Below are 20,909 nucleotides of genomic sequence, written 5' to 3' on the forward strand. Positions count from 1 at the left end.
TCCAGTTGCATATTTCAACAATATCAAACTAATGCTTGTATAAAAGTGTAGTAAGCTGTGACCGTATGGTAAAGGTTCAGGAGAGATTAACTGACTACTGGTATGAGCCATCAATGTTGAGGACAAACTAAAATAACCATGACATCCGAAACGCCGTCTTTTTTATTTGCAATAAATGTTCTGGATGTGTATGCATAATTTTACAGTAAATGCAAAATTATTTTGTGAGACTTCCTTGCAGTTGTTTTTTTACATGGACACATTTCACGCTGGCTCCAGGTGAATCTTATGATAGATTGCTCTCGGTTGGGACGATCCAAATTTTGTGCTGATGTAGTTCCGCTTGCCTGGTTGTGCTGATGTCGTCTGTAGGTGAGGAGGATGTGTAACGACGCACATGCACACACACCCATGCTCGGTAAGGTCAAAAAGCCATCCACTACCAGGAGGCAGTTTTGCAATCCATGCATTTTATTGTGCCTGCTCTGTGTTTCCATGATTAAGGATGCACTCGTTCTGTAGGGTTTCTATTTCCATGTAAATGATCAGATGTCAGTTCATACACATATCAAATGAAACTGATATAAAGTGTAATCCCATCCATTCATCCACAAATGATGTAGCCAGCCAACTATTTACTGGTAAATTTCTTTTAAACTATACAATAAATTATATGACAAATGGTGTTCCAAGGTCATAGAATAAAAATTGTCTGGCAATTTTTTTTTTAGCTTATACGTACAATTATGTGTTTGTTCTTCTCAAACCAATGGCAACTGGGCAATATATCACTAAATGTAATTTCAAACAACAAAAAGAGATATGTCCTGTTTTTTTAAATTATATACTTCTCATACTTCACACATCAGTTTCCTAATCTCTTTCTTTCTCCCTGTCTCAGTCCAACTTCTCCCTCTGCTCTCATGGCTTGCTATTGAAAGCTTGCTCATTGTGGAGGAAATTGTCCCCTGGCTTCTAATTCAGCTGGGTGGTTTACAACTAATAGGCCCTAAAACGGCTTCATTTCCCATCAGCAACACCCCTGAGGGAGCATTTAGTGGAGCTAAAGGCCAATCAGCAGAGGCCAGGAGATCAGCAAAGCCTTGGCCTGAAATCAATCATCAGTGTTCACAGGCTCATGACTGTGGGGCACAAGGGGAATCAACCTCCCATTGACAAATTCATTTTCGACCAGTTCCTTCAGGTGTTCCAGTAACCTCCAATAAGTCAATATCAATTAAAAAAGGCATATGACCAGATATAATAACCTACTTGCACAAAATACCAGGGACACCGTGATCAGCCAGCCATAATCCTGTCTTTTTTATTTTGTTAAACCTGCCAGTCTCAAGAGAACAGAAACATAAAAGAAGGATTTTAAACTGTTGAGTTCTGGGGTGCAGATTCATCTGAGGAATAGTCTACTTTGTTTAATTAAGTGTTTAATTAATGCTGCCTCTACTGGCTGCTGGCAACCAAACGGGAGCAAAGGTTCAGGCCAAATTAACAAAAGCTGTATCAGAGGGTATGCTCTGGCTTTAAAATGGAAATCAAATTTCATCATCAGAGGCGGAGAAATGCAATGTAATATGCTGCAGGAAATTCCACCACCACCTCCGAAAAGATTACACTGCCATCGGCCCATTGACTTGTCCTCCCTCTTTCATTACCATTTTCACAAATTTGAAAATACTTTCCGTACCTTCCAAAATGTAGCCAAGATGGCGACCAATGAGGACAAGAGGTGCAACTAGCAAGTGCAGACACAGCAACTGTCATTGATAGTTTGGTTGTGTCTGACGGGCTTCACCACTGCTTAGCTTAAGACAAGTTCACTGGAAATCTGAACAACAATTTCTGTATCTCAGCTGAATAGAATCTCTCTGAACACAGTGAAACCTGTAACATAACAGTAAAAATAATAATAGGTCATCAGGTCTGATACAATAATGACGGAAAGGACCAACAGGCAGGTAGGGACATAAAAAGGTGACCCCTGTCTATATTTCATTCTTTATTCATTTGAAAATATTATCTGACTTCAATCAGCTACTGTGTCACTCCTGCAGAGTCTAGTTAACTTGATATAACTTCAGCCAGCTTAATGTCTTGTTCAGTGTCTGAGTCACAACTCAATATAGAATCAGTCACTCATGACTCGCAGGTATCATTTTTCTGGAGCAGCATGGTGCCGCATGTTGAATTGGCCCTTGGACAAACCAAGCTCAACCCGTGGCAACCAGCTGAGACTGATCAGATGAGAGTTGTCCCAGATGTGTCTCATTGGTGCATTCTCATTCATTATTAGCAGCGAGCCAGACTTCCCCGTAACCTTGACCCTGTTATGATAATCTCCCATTAAAAGTAAGGGCTTTTAACTGTGACTCTGCTAATGAGACATGTGGATTTACAGAGCCATGGTGGCTCTCTCTGTGAATGGGTTTGCACATTACTTGGGCCCTCTATTATTTTCTGACAGATGTGAGAAGGATATGAGCACAATGAAATGAAAACCAAACATCGGACAGACAAAATTACATCAAATGGATTCTGATAATTTGCTTTTAGGGATGACTGTCGTGGTGTGGAAACAGTTTAATTATTAATGTAAAACGCTTTGTATCTGTAGATTTAAAAAATATCTGTTGGTTTTGTACTAAATCAATTGTTGACTTTTGATCGAAAATAATTTTAGAAAAATACAACTGTAACTTTGCATTGCTTAATTATTCACTCAATCTTAAAGCCATTGGGCATTAGGATTTATTCTCAAAAGACAGTTGATCCAACTACTGCTTGGGGGCAGTATCTAACATTAAGCCAGAGCTCTTTTACTACGTGTCATGCAGACATGGATGCCAAATATACAAAGAATAATGATCCAGATTTCATAATTGAAAGATGTACCAAGATCTTATTTCCAAGCAGATAAGCAACAACATTAGAGAAATATAGAAGTGTTGAATGAAGAATACATGTAAGTGCTGATGAAAACCACAAGAATAACACTGGACATTAATTCTTTTCAGGAATTTTAATGAATTTTAAATTTATTATACAAAATTTTTCCTCTGAAAACATATACCACAGTAAAAAAAAACATAATAGTCATTACTAAGTCCTTGACTCCTTTACAGGTATGGATAGGCAACAAGAAAGAGAAGCATCATATACAGCATTAAGCTATCAACAAACTGCTGAAGCAAACAGCACTAACACTTGTTAACATTCCTGTGATTCAGATTTCAGATTGTTTTTTTTTCTTCCAGAAATCAAGTAATGTTTTGTCAAAATGTCCTAAATCACATTCTAAAGATTATGATTCAGATCAGTAAACTCAGCTGTTTCCTGCTGTCACGTTTAGCAGGATCTCGTCATGCAGATGGACGGCCATGCAATAGCGCAGTTATTATTGGACCAACCAGCTGAAACAGAAAATGTTTTTTTCATTAATATTACCCGTGATGATGACCATTCCTGGGTTTATAAAACATTTGATTGATGTGACTGATGGAAATGCAGTCTTACCCCTGGTATTAACATGAACGCATTGGTAGCGGCTGACGGTGTGCTGTGTACTCCAGAAGTTGTAGTTGAAGGTGCTCTGGTCCATCCACCTCCAGCCCTGGAAACACATCACATGAAGTTTAACAATCAGCAGAATTTTACCTGACTTTTATTAGGTTTGAAATTCATGTAGCCTGACTAGGATGGTGAATCCTCTGTTACAGGTAGTTTGATGAAAAGATGTGTGATGGTCTAATAACCTGGAAGTAGAAGCCTCCCATCCAGGCGACAGTGCTTCCTGTCCTACTGGTCAGGTCCTGCAGGAAACTGTAGTCAAACACATCATGGACAGAAGCCAAGGTGGCTCCCAGACTGTTGCAGTAAGCCTGAAATGGACGCAGAGGTTATTTTCAGGCAGTTGAATTATTTGTTACAGAAAGTCAGGTTGTCAACTGAGCAGCAGAGAATTAAACTTCAAAAGCAGCGTTCTAACTCCAAGTGCATCTTTGAGTAAAGAATTGAAAATACCGCAGCGCTGCTCCAGGATCTGCCAGCGCTCACATACAGGTAGCAGCTGCTCTTGTATCTGACCCAACCAGTGGGGCAAGCATAGAAACGACCTGCAGAGTAGAGAGAAGAACACAAAAGAGAATGATTTGATTCTATTAGACTATAAGGACAGAATCAGTGTTCAATGATTAATTCATAGACAATATACCTTTATTTGAAACAGTCTTCTCTCCAAACTGCTCAGGCTCTTCCTCTAAACCAAAGGAATGAAAAAAGGTCACATTATGATCACAATCTTCTGCTAATAAAACACATGATAAAATTAATCATTCATCCAGCGTTTTACCTTCAGGAGCAGCCACTCCAACTTCAATTTCTGCCACTGATATAAAAACAGAAAACAGGAGCTGTGTTACTATCTGATGTGTTGCAGTCTGTTCAAAAACGTCATGTTTCATTATCAGTCAAACAACATTCAGTGTAAGTGTTAGGGCTGTTTTCTGTGTGAGAGCGGCTTACCCTGGTTTTCCTCCTGTAGCTCCAGTGGTGCTTGTGCTGGTTCAACAGCTTCAACTGAGCAGAGAACAAAAGGAAGTGGCCGTATCATGTCAATGGTCTCTGATTTCCTCTATTGACTTTATGACCTACAGTATTTACTTCAAAACATATTCCATAGGTTATGATTTGTGTTTTATTCCTGTAACTTCCAATGGGAGGTTACAGTGGTTGTGATCATGAAAATTCAAATATGGATCCACAACCTTCAAAATAAAAGGTTTGGATGGGATCACATTGTGTTAATATAATGGCAAATTCCAAATTAATAATTAATAATCAGTATCTGAACAAAGAGCTCACTGAAACTTGGGTTCAGGAGATGACCACATAGGCAGTCATCAGCCAATCAGAGTAGAGTATACATCAGAAACCTCATATTCTATAAGATAAAATTTGCACTTTAAAAAAAATGAAAGACACATGGAGCTGCACAACTGTTACTGAAGACCTTAAAAAGTTAGTGAAAAGTTAATCTGACCTGCTGCTGCTGTGATGGCAAGCACTCCGCTCAGCAAAACGGTGAGGAGCAGGAAGGCCTTCATGATGAAGATGTAGAAGAATGATGAAGAGACTCTGTGTCTGCTTGATGTCAGAAAATAAATAGAACATACATTTAAACAGTTAAAAGTCAATTTTACCTCCAGGGAATGAGACCAAGAGCGAGCAGGAGTCTTACCTGTCTGGTAGATGTGCGGTGATTCTGTTCAGGTTTCAGCTGATGCTGTAGTGATGATGAGGAGGTTGCTCTGCTCTTTATATACACACCTGAACCACAGGTCGAGCACAGAGCAGCACGTGAATGATGCACTTTGATCTCAATGTGTTTGTGTTCAATATCTCAAGTCAACATTCTTTAAAATCACATGAGGTCAATAAGGAAATGCTGTTATCAATAGTACTGTTATGATTATTAAATTGATAAAACACCCATATCAATGATGCTTTGACCCAGAGAGGCCGATCTGACAACTCCCACTGAAACATGTGCTTGACAAAAAATTAATAATGGCATTGGTAAACATTAACGAATTGTGTTTTTTATCTAGGTCATTTTGATGATAACAACGATAAACTTTATTTATACAGCACTTTTAAAAACATTTTACAAAGTGCTGCACGTGGTTGGACCAGGATTTAGATATTCCAGGACTGCAATGAGGCAAATCAAATTAGACAATTACAAATAACACAAATAAAGTGAATATAACGGGACAACTTAAAGGCAATTCAATGAAAACAGTATATTGTTTTCAAACCAAAGATTATTAACATTGTTAGTAATTAATGAGATATCATTCAACTGTCTCTTTTCTACTATTTTAAAACATCAACACCTACCATTATCAGATAGAGCGGAAATGCAAATCGACCAAAATAACAGTGTGATCTTTTAGTTCACATAAGTTGATTTTACATGTTCTCAACCTCAATTTGAACTGTTGATTTACTAATCTGATGATTTATACAGTTAGAACAAACCTTTAAGTTGTAAAACATTCTTACATACGTTTGACCTGATGACAGACAAGACCATATCTACTCTGTGTTTCAACACACTGCTGGGAAGATATTAGGACCATATCTGACCAAAGATCAGTTGCAAAATTAATACAAAAAAGGCTCATCCAATGGTTTCATTTTATAAATGATAAACATAATGGGAGGATGTGAGTTTACATCAAAACTGAGCGTCTAAATTGGAGACGTTTTAATAGATGTGGAAAATCTTCAGGTCTGAATGGGTTAAAATATGAAAAGTACAAACCTAAATGATTCTTGTTCACTTTGTATCTTTCAGTCTTCAAAGTGTTTACTATTCATAGATAACACATTCCCTTATTGTTGAAACAACTAATTCAATTAAACTTTACACAGCAGAACAGACACAGTGATGAGATGCCGAAAGAAAAACTGTTGTGGTTGTAAAGAAGTTACTTATCTATCAGGTTTATGAATCACTTTCCTTAAATGTGCCAATGCCCTAAAATAAAAACAAACTGATAACATGATAAGGAAAACAGCAACAGCATACCTGTAGACTGTAAGTGCAAGCACAGGAGACTGTTGATCTCAATGTACAAATATGAACTGAAATATAAGATCTGCATACTTTATGTCCCTTAAAAACTTATTGCATAGTCCTATCATCTGTGTCAATAAAATACTGGTCTCATTTCAATCATCAATTATTCTTAGTTTGTTCAGTTACAGAACACAGGGACACTATAGAAAGATGTTAAAGTGCTTCCATTTTGACATTTCCATTGTCATTTAGAAATGCGAGTCAGGCGGAAGATGTGGAAGAATCTGACAGATAAAAGAAACTTTCTGATAAAACTGTGTCTGCTGGGCAGATAGGCAAAGCGAACCTTGAGTTAGGATCAACCCACCAGAATAATGTGCGAGTTGTAATGCATTATGACCACATGAATATTTCTATTCAAAATATATAGAGGCAACCCCACATCTTATAAAACTAATTTATAATGGGATCCACGTATGGAATAACATTGCAGTTGTGCTTATCACAAGTGGGTATGATTCCAAGGAAGAATTAGGATAGTTTAATATTGGACATACAGTGTAAAGTATGGAATTTGTTCTTTTTTTTTAAAATGCCGTAAAAAAAAAAAAACAGGTTGCAGCTCTGCCAAGACTAAAGGCCCATCTTGCAATTTTAAAGAAAGTGAAACATTTCATGGAAATCAGTTAGTCGTTTTTTGCATAATCCTGCAAACTAACAAACAAATGGCAATGAAAATGAACTGTCCCAGAGCGGATTACTGATGTGGCATGAAAAAAAAAACTCTGAAGGACACCACAAGCAATTGCCACATTTTCTCTCTGACGTTGGATCCCTCCTGTCTCTGCGAGCCGTTTATTGCACTAGCAAATGTGAGGATTTGTTTGAGCAAGTTGTTTTGGCTAAAGTGAGCTGTAAGTCGCATCATCATCTTCGTGGTGGTTTCTAGCCAGAAAGGGTAGTGTGATATACTGTATGTGTTCAATGGAAATGGCCCTTTATATGAAAGAGGTTACCCAAATCCGATCTATTGCAATGGGAGTGGCATAGTGTCTTTGTAGGCCCACATTACAATCTTCATCATGTAATATTGAACGATAAAATTCAGACAATATTGACTTCAGACCAGCTGAAGTCCATCTGTTATTCAAACAACATGGGATACTGGATAGAAGGATTAAAACTTCATTGGTCTAAAACAATCACATATACTTGCAATGCACTTGACACTACTTTGTGCCAGGTATAAGTATAAGAGAACATTGTGTTTCACTGCATTGACCCAGTGACTCTTATCTCTGAACATTAAAAGAGGAAACCCCACACATTATAAAATCTGATCCAGGGAAAAACACAATACAGTTGTGTGTGTGTGTGTGTGTGTGTGTGTGTGTGTGTGTGTGTGTGTGTGTGTGTGTGTGTGTGTGTGTGTGTGTGTGTGTGTGTGTGTGTGTGTGTGTGTGTGTGTGTGTGTGTGTGTGTGTGTGTGTGTGTGTGTGTGTGTGTGTGTGTGTGTGTGTGTGTGTGTGTGATTACTGAGACTGATTTCAGGCCATGTTTTGGATAATTCACATCTGAAGCTGAAGAACTATTTTAATCTGTATTGCAGAGTGTCATGCACACATGGCAGTCAAATGTACTGAGAATCGTGATCCAGATTTCTGAGGTGAAAGATTCCAAGATGTGGTTTCCAAGCAGGTGTAACAATATTCAAGGGGATGGCTTAGATCTTGATATATCATCATGCAGTGTACAAACTTAATTCTCTCTATTTTAACAATCTAAATACATGTGGATTTAGGTTGCCTCCAAAATGCTTGCAGATGGTTTAGGTGGGTATACCCGAGATACAGGTATGACTAAAGAACACATAGTGATGCTACTGAAAAGCACAAGAAAAACACTGTACGTTGAACATATTTTTTCTAATTCATTTATTCAATGACATTTTTCTTTCTGAAACACATTTAAATCTGGAAACATATTGCCAAGTAAAAGACAAAAGAATAACAACAACACAGAGTCTTCGACCACTTTAGAGATTGTAGTATTTGATTTCAATGCATCAACAAAGAAGCATCATATACAGCAGGAAGCTATCAACAAATCTGTCACTTCTGAAGCACACAACACTAATACAGCAAACTCCTGTGATAGGAGAGTCAGATTATGTTTTCAATGAAAAAAGGGAGGTTTTGTATTCTAACACTCATAATGTGCTCCATCACATTCTCAAGATGAAGATTCTCAGTAAACACAGCTGTGTCCTGCTGTCACGTTTAGCAGGTATCAGATTTTGTCATGCAGATGGACGGCCAGCCATTATTGCAGTTATGATTAGACCAACCAGCTGAAACAGAAAATGTTTGTCCATTAATAATGTGTGTAGATAATACAAGCCTGATATTACCTGAGATGATGACCACACATAGTGAATAGTTATTGTGTCTGATGGAAATGCAGTCTTACCTCTGGCATTAAGGTACATGCATTGGTAGCTGCGGACAGAATTCTGTGAACTCCAGAAGTTGTAGTTGAAGATGCTCTGGTCCACCCACCTCCAGCCCTGGAAAAACGTCACATGAAGTTTGACTTTTATCAGGCTTTTATAGGTTTGATGTTCCTGTAGCCTGAAGCAAAGTTCACACTGCATAACATTCAAAGTTGTTGGATCGCTGTGCAGTTGACGCCACACGACTTGCTGTCTTGTTATCAGGAGTCTTGCACTCATTGCGTGTTCATACTACACAACTGCCTGGCTACAGGGAGTCAAACACTACACAATCATCCTCTTGGAGAAACCCCAGGGTAGTATTTCTGGTCTCCCTTCCAAAAAAAGGAGAAAAATCAAAGCTTCTGCAGTTCTATGTCATCATCATCTGATCTTCCCTTACGCTCTACTCTGCTTGCAGATGATTTGCAAATTCCTTTGTCGTCCAAACCTCACGAATCGGGGCTTTGGAAAGTTTAACAAAGTTTTTGGCGACGGCTGTTTGGGTGCCAATTTTGGCTCCGATCTGGGGCTTAAGTTGGCAAGTTACAAAAATTGTTGGCTAGTAGAAAACAGGCTAAAATGTGTGTAGTGTGAAATAGGATTCACTAGGATGGTGAATCATCTGTTACAGGCAATTTGATGAACAGATGTGTGATGGTCTAATAACCTGGAAGTAGATGCCTCCCATCCAGGCAACCGAGCCTCCTGACCTCCTGGTCAGGTCCTGCAGGAAACTGTAGTCAAACACATTGTGGACAGAAGACAAGCTGGCTCCCAGACTTGTGCAGTAAGCCTGAAAGTGACACACACACACACACACACACACAAACACACAGGCGCAAATGTTATGTCCAGGTGATAGAATTAATATTTTAATGTGAGAGATGTTGTCATTAAAACAGCAGAAAACTGAGCAGTGTAACTGCAAGTGCACAGTATCTTTAAGTAAAGAATTGAAATTACCGCAGCGCTGCTCCAGGATCTGCCAGCGCTCACGTACAGATAGCAGCTATTCTTGTATCTGACCCAACCAGTGGGACAAGCAAAGAAACGACCTGCAGAGTAGAGAGAGCAGCAGGAATAAGGATGATTTGATTGCATTAGATAACATGGACATAAGCGTTCCATGTTTCATTCAAAGACAATGCACCTTCAACTGATAAAGCCGCCTCTCCAGACTTCTCAGGACCTTCCACTAAGCAAAAAAGAGAAAAAAAAGAATTACATTAGCATCATAATATTCCACTAATAAAATACATGTTAAATTTAATAATTCATCCAGCGTTTTACCTCCAGGAGCAGCCACTCCAACTTCAATTTCTGCCACTGAGACACAAACAGAAAACAGGAGCTGTGTTACTATCTGATGTGTTGCAGTTGGTTCCAAAACGCCATGTTTCATTATCAGTCAAACAACATTCAGTGTAAGTGTTAGGGCTGTTTTCTGTGTGAGAGCGGCTTACCCTGGTTTTCCTCCTGTAGCTCCAGTGGTGCTTGTGCTGCTTCATCAGCTTCAACTGAGCAGAGAACAAAAGGAAGTGGCCGTATCATGTCAATGGTCTCTGATTTCCTCTATTCCTCTCCAAATTACCCCATTGTGGGACGAATAAAGGTATATATTATCTCATTTATACTATGATGATTAGTAATCAGTATCAGAACAAAGAAATGACCACATAGGCAGTCATCAGCCAATCAGAGTAGAGTATACATCAGGAACCTCATATTCTATAAGATAAAATTTGCACTATAAAAAAATGAAAGACACATGGAGCTGCACATCTGTTACTGAAGACCTAAAAATGGTGTGAAAAGTTAATCTGACCTGGTGCTGCTGTGATGGCAAGAACTCCGCTCAGCAAAACGGTGAGGAGCAGGAAGGCCTTCATGATGAAGATGTTGAGCAGGATGAAGAATGATGACAATGTCTGGTTGGAGTCAGAGACAATCAAAGGAGTTAAAAAGCACAAAGTCAATTTTACCTCCAGGGAATGAGACCGAGAGCGAGCAGGAGTCTTACCTGTCTGGTAGATGTGTGGTGATTCTGTTCAGGTTTCAGCTGATGCTGCAGTGATGATGAGGAGGCTGCTCTGCTCTTTATATACACACCTGAACCACAGGTCGAGCACAGAGCAGCACGTGAAAGATGCACTTTGATCTAAGTGCGAGTTTGTTTGTGTTCAATTTCTCGAAGTCAAACTTCTTTAAAAGCACATGAGATCAATAAACAAAAGGTCCTCTGATATGGTCTAGACTGATATGATAAAGTGATAAAACACTCATATCAATGATGCCTTGACCCAGAGAGGCTGATCTGACAACTGTCACTGAAACAAGTGATTGACAAAAAATTGATAATGGCATGAGTAAACATTAACAAATTGTGTTTCTATCAAGGTCATTTTGATAATGAAAACCATAAACTTTGTTTATACAGCACTTTACAGCACTTATACAGCAAATATTTGTATGTGGTTGAACCAGGATTTAGATATATTCCAGGACTGCAATGAGGCAAATCAAATTAAACAATTATAAATAATACGAATAAAGTGAATATCAACGGTCAACTTAATATCAATGAGAACAGTATATTGTTTTCAAACCAAGGATTATCAACGTCCTTAGTAATTAATTAGAAAACTGTCTCTTTTCCACTATTTTAAATATCCTGCCATTATCACAGGGAGCGGAAATGCATATCGACCAAATAACAGTGTGATCTTTTAGATACTTAAATCACTTAAATTCATTTAACATATTCTCAACCTCAATTTAAACTGCAGATTAACTAATCTGATGATTAATACAGTAAGAACAAACCGTTAAGTTGTAAAACATGTTTATATATGTTTGACCTGATGACAGACAAGACCATATTTACCCTGTTCGTTTCAACACACTCTGCTGGGAAGAGATTAGGACCATATCTGACCAAAGATCAGCTGTAAAATTAATACGAAATAGTTTCATTCAATAGTTTCATTTTAGAAACTTAAAACTTTTACAAAAAATCGTAGACCTATCCCTGTGTAGTGTGTAGACTACAGCTGCCCTGCATAATAATATAAAATGCATAATAAATGTTGGATATGAGTTTACATTTAAACTGAGCCTCTTAATGGGAGAAGGTTTAATAGAAGTAGAAAATCTTCAGGTCTGAATTGTTTAAAATATGAAAAGTGAAAACCGAAATGATTCATGTTCACTATATCCTTCAGTCTTCAAAGTGTTTATTGTTCATAGATAACACATTCCCTTATTGTTGAAACAACTACTTCAATTAAACTTTACACAGCAGAACAGACACAGTGATGAGATGCCGAAAGAAAAACTGTTGTGGTTGTAAAGAAGTTACTTATCTATCAGGTTTATGAATCACTTTCCTTAAATGTGCCAATGCCCTAAAATAAAAACAAACTGATAACATGATAAGGAAAACAGCAACAGCATACGTGTATACTGTAAGTGCAAGCACAGGAGACTGTTGATCTCAATATACAAATATGAACTGAAATATACAATCTTGCATACTTTATGTCCCTTAAATCTGTTATTGTATAGACCTATCATCTCCATCAATGGAATACTTGTCTCATTACAACATCATCATGTTTCAGTTTGTTTTAAGAGAATTTAAAAGTTGACGTACAGTGTAAAGTCCAGAATTTGTTCTTTAGCTATTTTAATGCTGTTAATAAGGTCGAAGCGCCATGTGCGTTGTTTGTGTCCTGTGTTTCGTATATGTCTGCCAAGACTAACGGCCTATTCAAAAATTCCCTGATCTAATATTTCCTTGCGTCTTGTGCTACTCCTTTACAAAATTTCATAGAAATCAGTCGAGTAGTTTTTGCATAATCCTGCAAACAGCAATGAAAACATGACCTCCTTGGTGGCAGTAATACGTAGACAAGCATGTCCTTCAGGATGGTTCTCCCTGTCAGGTCATGGTCAGAGTAAACTAAAACACACTTGTAGCTGTTACGTATCATTGGTGACAAGCATCATGGCAACTCAAGGAAAGTAGATGTGGGATCTTTTTTTTCAGTCAGCGACAAGCTAGGGTGCTGAGTTTGGGTGTACTATACACATTTGGATGAAATGACTCTGAGCATCATTACAGCTTGCAACATGCAGCTAAGTGGATTAGTTGCAAGGAAAAATGTGCTTGGATAAAGTTAGCAGCACTCATTGGTGGAGTTTGGGTGGTCAGTCAGCAGCTCATTCTGAAGGATAATTTGTAAACAATTGTCTTGTTGCCACCATGAACCTTCTTGACAAACTAAAATTGCTCTAGAGTGTCAGATTGTCTTAATGAACTGTCCCAGAGCACATTTCTGATATGGCACAAGATATTGAAAGAAACACTAAATGACAACACAACTAATTGCCAACTTTTCTCTCTGATGTTTGATCACTGCTGAGTTTTCTATGAGGTACGAACTGCTGTCTGTGCGTGCCATTTATAGCACCACCAAATGTGAGAATTAGTTTGAGTGCATTGTTCTTGGCTAAAACCAGATGTAAGTCGCATCCTCCTCATCACTACCATCTGACATCAGACAAAACTGCTACAGCAGTTCTAGCCAGAAAGGGTAGTATGATATACTGTATGTGTTTAATGGAAATAGCCCGTGATAGGAAAGAGGTTACCCATCTCTGATCTATGGCAGTAGGAGGGGGCATAGTGTAAACATTCCGTGTACCTCACGTTTTAGGCCCACATTACAATCTTGATCATGTAATACTGCGCGATTGGATTCAGACAATATTGACTTCAGACCAGCTAAAGTTAATCTGCTATTCAAGCAACATGGGATACTGGATAGAAGGATAAAAACTGCATTGGTCTTAAACTAGCAAATGTACTTACAACGCACTTGACACTACTTTGTGCCAGGTATAAGTTTGGGACCATTGTGTTTCACTGCATTAAGACCCAGTGACTCTTATCTCTGAACATTAAAAGAGGAAACCCCACACATTAAAAAACTTTAAATCTGATTCAGGGAATAACACAATACAGTGACCATATTTTGGATAATTTAACCTTTGACATCTGAAGCTGAAGAACTATTTTAAACTGTATTGCAGAGTGTCATGCACACATGGCAGTCAAATGTACAGAGAATCGTGATCTAGATTTCTGAGGTGAAAGATTCCAAGATGTGGTTTCCAAGCAGGAGTAACAACATTCAAGGGGATGGCTTAGATCTTGATATATCATCATGCAGTGTACAAACTTCATTCTCTCTATTTTAACAATCTAAATGAATGTAGATTTGGGTTCCCTACAAAATGCTTGCAGATACTTTAGGTGGGTATATACGAGATACAGGTATGACACATATTAATGCTACTGAAAACCATAAGAAAAACACTGTACGTTGAACATATTTTTCTAATTCATTTATTCAATGAATTTTTTATTTCTGAAACAAATTTACATCTGAAAACATATTGCCAAGTAAAAAACAGAAGAATAACAACACAGAGTCTTCGACCACTTTACAAATTGTAGCATCTGACTTCAAAACATCAAGAAAGAAGCATCATATACAGCAGGAAGCTATCAACAAATCTGTCACTTCTGAAGCACACAACACTAATACAGCAAACTCCCCTGATAGGAGAGTCAGATTGTTTCAATGAAAGAAAGAGAGGTTTTGTATTCTAACACTCATAATGTGCTCCATCACATTCTCAAGATGAAGATTCTCAGTGAACACAGCTGTGTCCTGCTGTCACGTTTAGCAGGTATCAGATTTCGTCATGCAGATGGACGGCCATCTGTTACCGCAGTTATGATTAGACCAACCAGCTGAAACAGAAAATATGTATTATTTATTATTATTAATCTGATGACTAGGCACATATGGAGATAGCTGAAAACAAGTTAAGAGTTATTGTGTCTGATGGAAATACAGTCTTACCTCTGGCATTAAGGTATATGCACGGGTAGCTGCTGACAGAATTCTGTGAATTCCAGTAGTTGTAGTTGAAGAGGCTCTGGTCCACCCACCTCCAGCCCTGGAAACACGTCACATGAAGTTTAAGTGTTATCAGACATTAGCCTGACTAGGATGTTGAATTACATGTTACAGGCAGTTTGATGAATAGAGGTGTGATGGTCTAATAACCTGGAAGTAGAAGCCTCCCATCCAGGCGACAGTGCTTCCTGCCCTCCTGGTCAGATCCTGCAGGAAACTGTAGTCAAACACATTCTTGACGGAAGCCAAGGTGGCTCCCAGACTGTCGCAGTGAGCCTGAAAGTGACACACACATACGGAAATGTTAGGGTAATAGATTGGTCATTTTCATGCTAGAGTAAGTCAGTTTGTCATTTTGAAAAAAAACCATCTTCTAACTGAAAGTGTATCTCTGAGTAAAGAATTGAAATTACCGCAGCGCTGCTCCAGCTTTTGCCAGTGCTCACGTACAGATAGCAACTATTCTTGTATCTGACCCAACCAGTGGGACAAGCAAAGAAACGACCTGCAGAGGAGATGGAAAAGAAAACAAAAGAGAATGATTTGAATTCAATAGACTACATTGGCAGAATCGGTGTTCAATGTTTCATTCAAAGTCAATGCACCTTTAACTGATAGAGCCATCTCTCCAGACTTCTCAGGAGCTTCCACTAAAAGAAGGAAAAATAAAGGTCACATTATGATCACAATCTTCCACTAATATGACACATGATGAAATGAATCATTCATCCAGCGTTTTACCTTCAGGAGCAGCCACTCCAACTTCAATTTCTGCCACTGAGACACAAACAGAAATCAGGAGCTGTGTTACTATCTGATGTGTTGCAGTTGGTTCCAAAACGTCATGTTTCATTATCAGTCAAACAACATTCAGTGTAAGTGTTAGGGCTGTTTTCTGTGTGAGAGCGGCTTACCCTGGTTTTCCTCCTGTAGCTCCAGTGGTGCTTGTGCTGGTTCAACAGCTTCAACTGAGCAGAGAACAAAAGGAAGTGGCCGTATCATGTCAATGGTCTCTGATTTCCTCTATTGGCTTTATGACCTACAGTATTTACTTCATGACATATTCCATAGGTTTTGATTTGTGTTTTATTCCTGTAACTCCCGATGGGAGGTTACAGTGGTTGTGATCATGAAAATTCAAATATGGATCCACAACCTTCAAAATAAAAGGTTTGGATGGGATCACATTTTGTTAATATAATGCCAAATTCCAAATTTCCCCATTGTGGGACGAATAAAGGTATATATTATCTCATTTATACTATGATGATTAGTAATCAGTATCTGAACAAAGAAATGACCACATAGGCAGTCATCAGCCAATCAGAGCAGAGTATACATCAGAAACCTCATATTCTATAAGATAAAATTTGCACTATAAAAAAATGAAAGACACATGGAGCTGCACAACTGTTACTGAAGACCTAAAAAAGTGAAAATGTGAAAAGTTAAACAGGATCTGTGTTACTATCTGATGTGTTGCAGTCTGTTCAAAACGTCATGTTTCAGAATCAGTCAAACAACATTCAGTGTAAGTGTTAGGGCTGTTTTCTGTGTTAGAGCGGCATACCCTGGTTTTCCTCCTGTAGCTCCAGTGGTGCTTGTGCTGGTTCAACAGCTTCAACTGAGCAGAGAACAAAAGGAAGCAATGTCATCTATCTGTGATTCACTTTATTTAGTCCATAACGTTTACAAATACAAGTCTGGAGGCTCTTAGGGATTCACATGGTAGAAAAATAATTACTGACATGGAAATCCATACGTGTTTGAAAAAAAAGATGTGAAAGTTAGTCTGACCTGCTGCTGCTGTGATGGCAAGAACTCCGCTGAGCAAAACGGTGAGGAGCAGGACGGCCTTCATGATGAAGATGTTGAGCAGGATGAAGAATGATGAAGAGACTCTGTGTCTGCTTGTTGTCAGAAAATAAATAGAACATACATTTAAACAGTTAAAAGAGCAGAAAGTCAAATTTGCTTCTTTGGAATGAGACCAAGAGCGAGCAGGAGTCTTACCTGTCTGGTAGATGTGCGGTGATTCTGTTCAGGTTTCAGCTGATGCTGCAGTGATGATGAGGAGGCTGCTCTGCTCTTTATATACACACCTGAACCACAGGTCGAGCACAGAGCAGCACGTGAATGATGCACTTTGATCTAAGTGCGAGTTTGTTTGTGTTCCATCTCCCAAATGTGAGACCAATAAACAAAAGGTTCACTGATATGGTCTAGACTGGTATGATAAAGTGATAAAACACTCATATCAATGATGCTTTGAACCAGAGAGGCGGATCTGACGGCTCTCGCTGAAACAAGTTTAGTAATGGAATCAGACATGAATAGATTTTAATAATAATCTTTATATTTACAGGACTTTTTATAACACTGTTACAAAATGTTAAATGTGGTTGAACCAGGTTTCAAACATTTCAGGACAAGATCAGATGATTACAAATAACACCATAAACTCATTTTAAAAACTTAACACATTCAAACAAAATCTTCAGGTCTGAACGGGTTGAAATATGAAAAGATCATCAGCTTTAAAAACCCCAAGGATTCCTGTGTACTATCCCTCTTCAAAGTGTTTACTGTTCATACAGTAGATAACACATGTCCTTATTGTACGAACAACTCCCACAATTAAACTTTACACAGCAGAACAGAAACAGTAAACACTCCGCAAGAAAATCTTTTATGGTTGTAATATAGTTAATAATTTAACAGGGCTAATGTGATTAAACGGTTTCCATAAATGTGCAAGTGCCCTAAAATATGAACAACCCGATAAAATGAGTAAAGTAAAACAACAACAGAACACGTGTGAATGAACAAGGGCAGGAGACTGTTGAACCTAATATACAATTGTGAACTGAGATATAAGAAAATGTTATTTTTGTCCAATAAACTCTGTCACTCTGATACTGATTATATATAAATTGCTGTATATATTATATTATGTATACTATATATGTCTTTTTATATATGTTTTTTGTTGATCCAGTAAAAGGAGCTGATTTCTTTTAATCAATTTCCATTACACTGCGAGGACATAAAAAAAACAACATTTTCATGTGATTTTTTTGTGTAGATACAAATAACATGAATTAGATGTTGAACCTCAGTGAATAACCAAGGACAAGTTGGACATTTTTAGCTTGACTAAAATTTGATGTGGCAAGTGACGCTTCAGTGATCCAAAGTGTGAAAGTTATTTTCTTTCACTTCATTAATTTGCCATGCAAAGCCACATCTTGGAAGGTGCTCTATAAAAAGAACACGTTACACAGGTGATTGTCCAATGACTAGTTGACATCTTGCAACGATTTAAGCTTGTGTGGGAGTTACTGGCTTCACTCTTTGCCATTGTTGGCGCGTGTACGAGGCAACGGTTGGAGCCATGTGGGACTCAGCCAGCTCCGAGCGCCTCATTGCTGACAAGCGGTCGAAGCGCCATGACGACTGATTCACCATTTTCCAACTAATCAGTAGCCGATGTGTTCCCCTGCTTTGTCATTCAAAGTAAGGTCCCCCGCAGACATGCCACACTACTCTGACTTCACTCTGAGCTGGCACACTCATCTGATCGGTGAAAAGAAGCTGGGATGATCACAGAGAAAACACCAACAGCTTCACCAGGCGAGAGATGATGGACACTCTGTGACTGCTCTGCTCGTCCACATCTGAACCTCTCCTCTCCTCCCACATGCATCTCTCCTCCGACTGTACTGCCACCCAGTCAGCAGGACAGCTAATGGGGTTGTCGGCGCTAAACAGACCTTTGACGCTCTTGTCGGAAACATTAACATTGCAACACCGCAACAACAAATGTGTTATCGGGCCTTGCCATGGCAACATACAGGCCCCTTTTAATGAGGCACACTGTTGCTGTGTTAATGGAATTTTTCTGAGATAATTATAGAGAGAATGAAGAAGAGAATGAAAGGAAATGCAAAACAGTCCTGTCGCTGGTAGGACGGTTTCCCCTTTGTCAGGGCCTCTTAACAGTGTGCAAGGCTATACAGCATTAATCATTGAAGTTAAATACAAACAGTCAAGCTTTGGCAAGGCTACATGAAAAATTGATGGCGGAAATGTCACAACCCTGTTAAACAGCCATAGTGTCAGACATGTGCGAAAAATGTAGCTGTTTTATTAATAAAACCCGAGCCCATTTTCCGCTGGTCAAAAAACCCCGGTAACATCTGGCTTTTGTCTGCAAACTGAGCACAATGGGCATTCACTTCAAATGACCCTTCAGAAGACGCAGGATCTATCGGCTCGGGCGCCGATCGGCAGTGATGGAGACATGACGCCCGGGGCGATGCGCTAATTTCTTCTTCTGTATCATACACTGACGCTGCACCTTTTCCAGCGCGACTTCATAACGTGCGTTGGACTTTGGGACGTTAGTTCTCTTAATAGCCACGAGCGTTTGTGTACCAACATGCCACATATTTTTCGAGGCAAAATGTGACACTGAAAAAAACAGCGAGGCGATTCGAGGCGAGGGAGAAATAAGGAGGCAGGTTTCTGGCACCGCGAGAGATAACTTCTGCGACTCTTTGTCATCCCTTCCTCGAATTCCATCCGTCTCTATTCAAGGACCAATCCGAAATAACTCAACGGCCACTGAGTTTGAACGAGGGACTGAGATAAAAGATATGAAAGTGTAGCCACCATGACAATGTCACTGGTCTCCTTGGTGCTTTCTTCTGTTGTCTCCCACTTCTGACGTCGGCAGGTTCTTAGTATTGTTCTGTTATAAAGAACAGATTTTAGGAATAAAACCCCAGTGCATGTTTGTGTCACCACAGTTAAACCTGGTGTCAGGGAAGAGGAGGACAGGCTTGTGGCTCAGCCAGCCGCCGCCGCCGCTCGCTAATTTACGGGTCTGCCAGGGAGAGCTCGACCGGCAAGAGTTGTAACAGTATTTAGAAATGTGAAATGAACTGCAGATCGGGATTGAGCCACCGGTGGATGTATGATTTGTTCCTGTTTACTTTACTGCAGGGTCTCTTTTTTTTTCTGTGGGGATATGAATACATTTTCTTTTCTGTTGGCAGAAAAACCATGAGCCGGAGGTTCTGTGTGGCAGCTTATGTGTGGGTTTGCAGTAGTCGGTCGGAGAATTTTCCTTGTTTTAGTTCCTCAGAAATTGTAGCGCGCTCTGAGCTAATATTATATGAGACTACGGTATGCCCGTGTGTATGCGTGTCAAGATGAACTTTGTTCAGGGCCTGTATTTATCACACTTCTAGGGTTACATTGCGGGATGCGGCAAAGAGCCCACTTTGAATATAGAGTAAAAAACAAACAAGTTTCCATTCGAGAGGAATAGAACATATTTATAACATGTGATATTTCAAGAGCAGCTATTAGGTAATTAAATAAATATTCAGTTCAATAATTATTGAAATTGGAATAACCAATTGGGCTCTAAAATAAATGAATTATTTCAGTCAGAGATTTTATTGTGAAGCCTAAGCGGGGAAAAAAATCCTTTTAAAATGTTCAAATTTGAAATAAACAGGTTTTACTGTCGGAAAAGTAGAAAGACTTTTATCTTTATCTTAATCAAAGTCCAACATTTCTAAGTTATCTGTCAGAGAAATAAGGGCTCATCTGTTCTCACACGGTGGTTGTGAACACCGTGTGGAAGGTGTTTGCGTGTCAGTCTTTGTCTGTACACGTGTCGCAGCATTTTCATTTACAGCAGCTGCAACACTTTGGGGAGAGATCCCGGGTCTCCGGGACGGCACGTGCCAAGAGGTCAGGCAGTCGAGTCTGTGAGCGCAGATTGAGCAAACAACCGTGTGAGGACAGATATGCT

At 39.0% G+C, this 20,909-nt stretch overlaps 2 protein-coding genes across 15 annotated transcripts; both read right to left on the bottom strand.

Annotated features, from left to right (window-relative positions):
* Nucleotides 1-3,019: 3,019 nt before the first annotated feature.
* On the bottom strand, nucleotides 3,020-11,269 carry LOC118319063 (ladderlectin-like). 12 transcript variants are annotated; one of them, XM_047334485.1, is made up of 10 exons: nucleotides 11,113-11,269; nucleotides 10,918-11,020; nucleotides 10,556-10,609; nucleotides 4,537-4,590; nucleotides 4,364-4,399; nucleotides 4,226-4,270; nucleotides 4,036-4,127; nucleotides 3,768-3,893; nucleotides 3,529-3,625; nucleotides 3,020-3,425 (listed from the first exon to the last, which is right to left on the bottom strand). In XM_047334485.1, exons 2-10 carry the CDS (start codon nucleotides 10,979-10,981, stop codon nucleotides 3,361-3,363), a joined length of 633 nt encoding a protein of 210 aa, XP_047190441.1. In that variant the 5' UTR covers nucleotides 10,982-11,020; nucleotides 11,113-11,269; the 3' UTR covers nucleotides 3,020-3,360. The 12 variants fall into 12 exon arrangements, with proteins under 12 accessions (XP_047190441.1, XP_047190448.1, XP_047190444.1 ...); XM_047334492.1 differs by lacking the exons at nucleotides 10,556-10,609; nucleotides 10,918-11,020 and adding an exon at nucleotides 5,054-5,154 and having other exon boundaries at nucleotides 4,537-4,587; nucleotides 11,113-11,215; XM_047334488.1 differs by lacking the exons at nucleotides 10,556-10,609; nucleotides 10,918-11,020 and adding an exon at nucleotides 5,054-5,154 and having other exon boundaries at nucleotides 11,113-11,215.
* Nucleotides 11,270-14,486: 3,217 nt separating this feature from the next.
* Nucleotides 14,487-17,224, bottom strand: LOC118319061 (ladderlectin). Of its 3 annotated transcripts, XM_035649142.2 has the most exons (10): nucleotides 17,096-17,224; nucleotides 16,880-16,989; nucleotides 16,653-16,706; nucleotides 15,997-16,050; nucleotides 15,824-15,859; nucleotides 15,688-15,732; nucleotides 15,496-15,587; nucleotides 15,233-15,358; nucleotides 15,026-15,122; nucleotides 14,487-14,913 (listed from the first exon to the last, which is right to left on the bottom strand). In XM_035649142.2, exons 2-10 carry the CDS (start codon nucleotides 16,941-16,943, stop codon nucleotides 14,843-14,845), a joined length of 639 nt encoding a protein of 212 aa, XP_035505035.1. In that variant the 5' UTR covers nucleotides 16,944-16,989; nucleotides 17,096-17,224; the 3' UTR covers nucleotides 14,487-14,842. The 3 variants fall into 3 exon arrangements, with proteins under 3 accessions (XP_035505035.1, XP_035505036.1, XP_035505037.1); XM_035649143.2 differs by lacking the exon at nucleotides 16,653-16,706; XM_035649144.2 differs by lacking the exon at nucleotides 15,997-16,050.
* Between the last annotated feature and the right edge of the window lie 3,685 nt (nucleotides 17,225-20,909).

The sequence above is a fragment of the Scophthalmus maximus genome, chromosome 9 (genome assembly GCF_022379125.1).
Source record: "Scophthalmus maximus strain ysfricsl-2021 chromosome 9, ASM2237912v1, whole genome shotgun sequence".
Classification (NCBI taxonomy): domain Eukaryota; kingdom Metazoa; phylum Chordata; class Actinopteri; order Pleuronectiformes; family Scophthalmidae; genus Scophthalmus; species Scophthalmus maximus.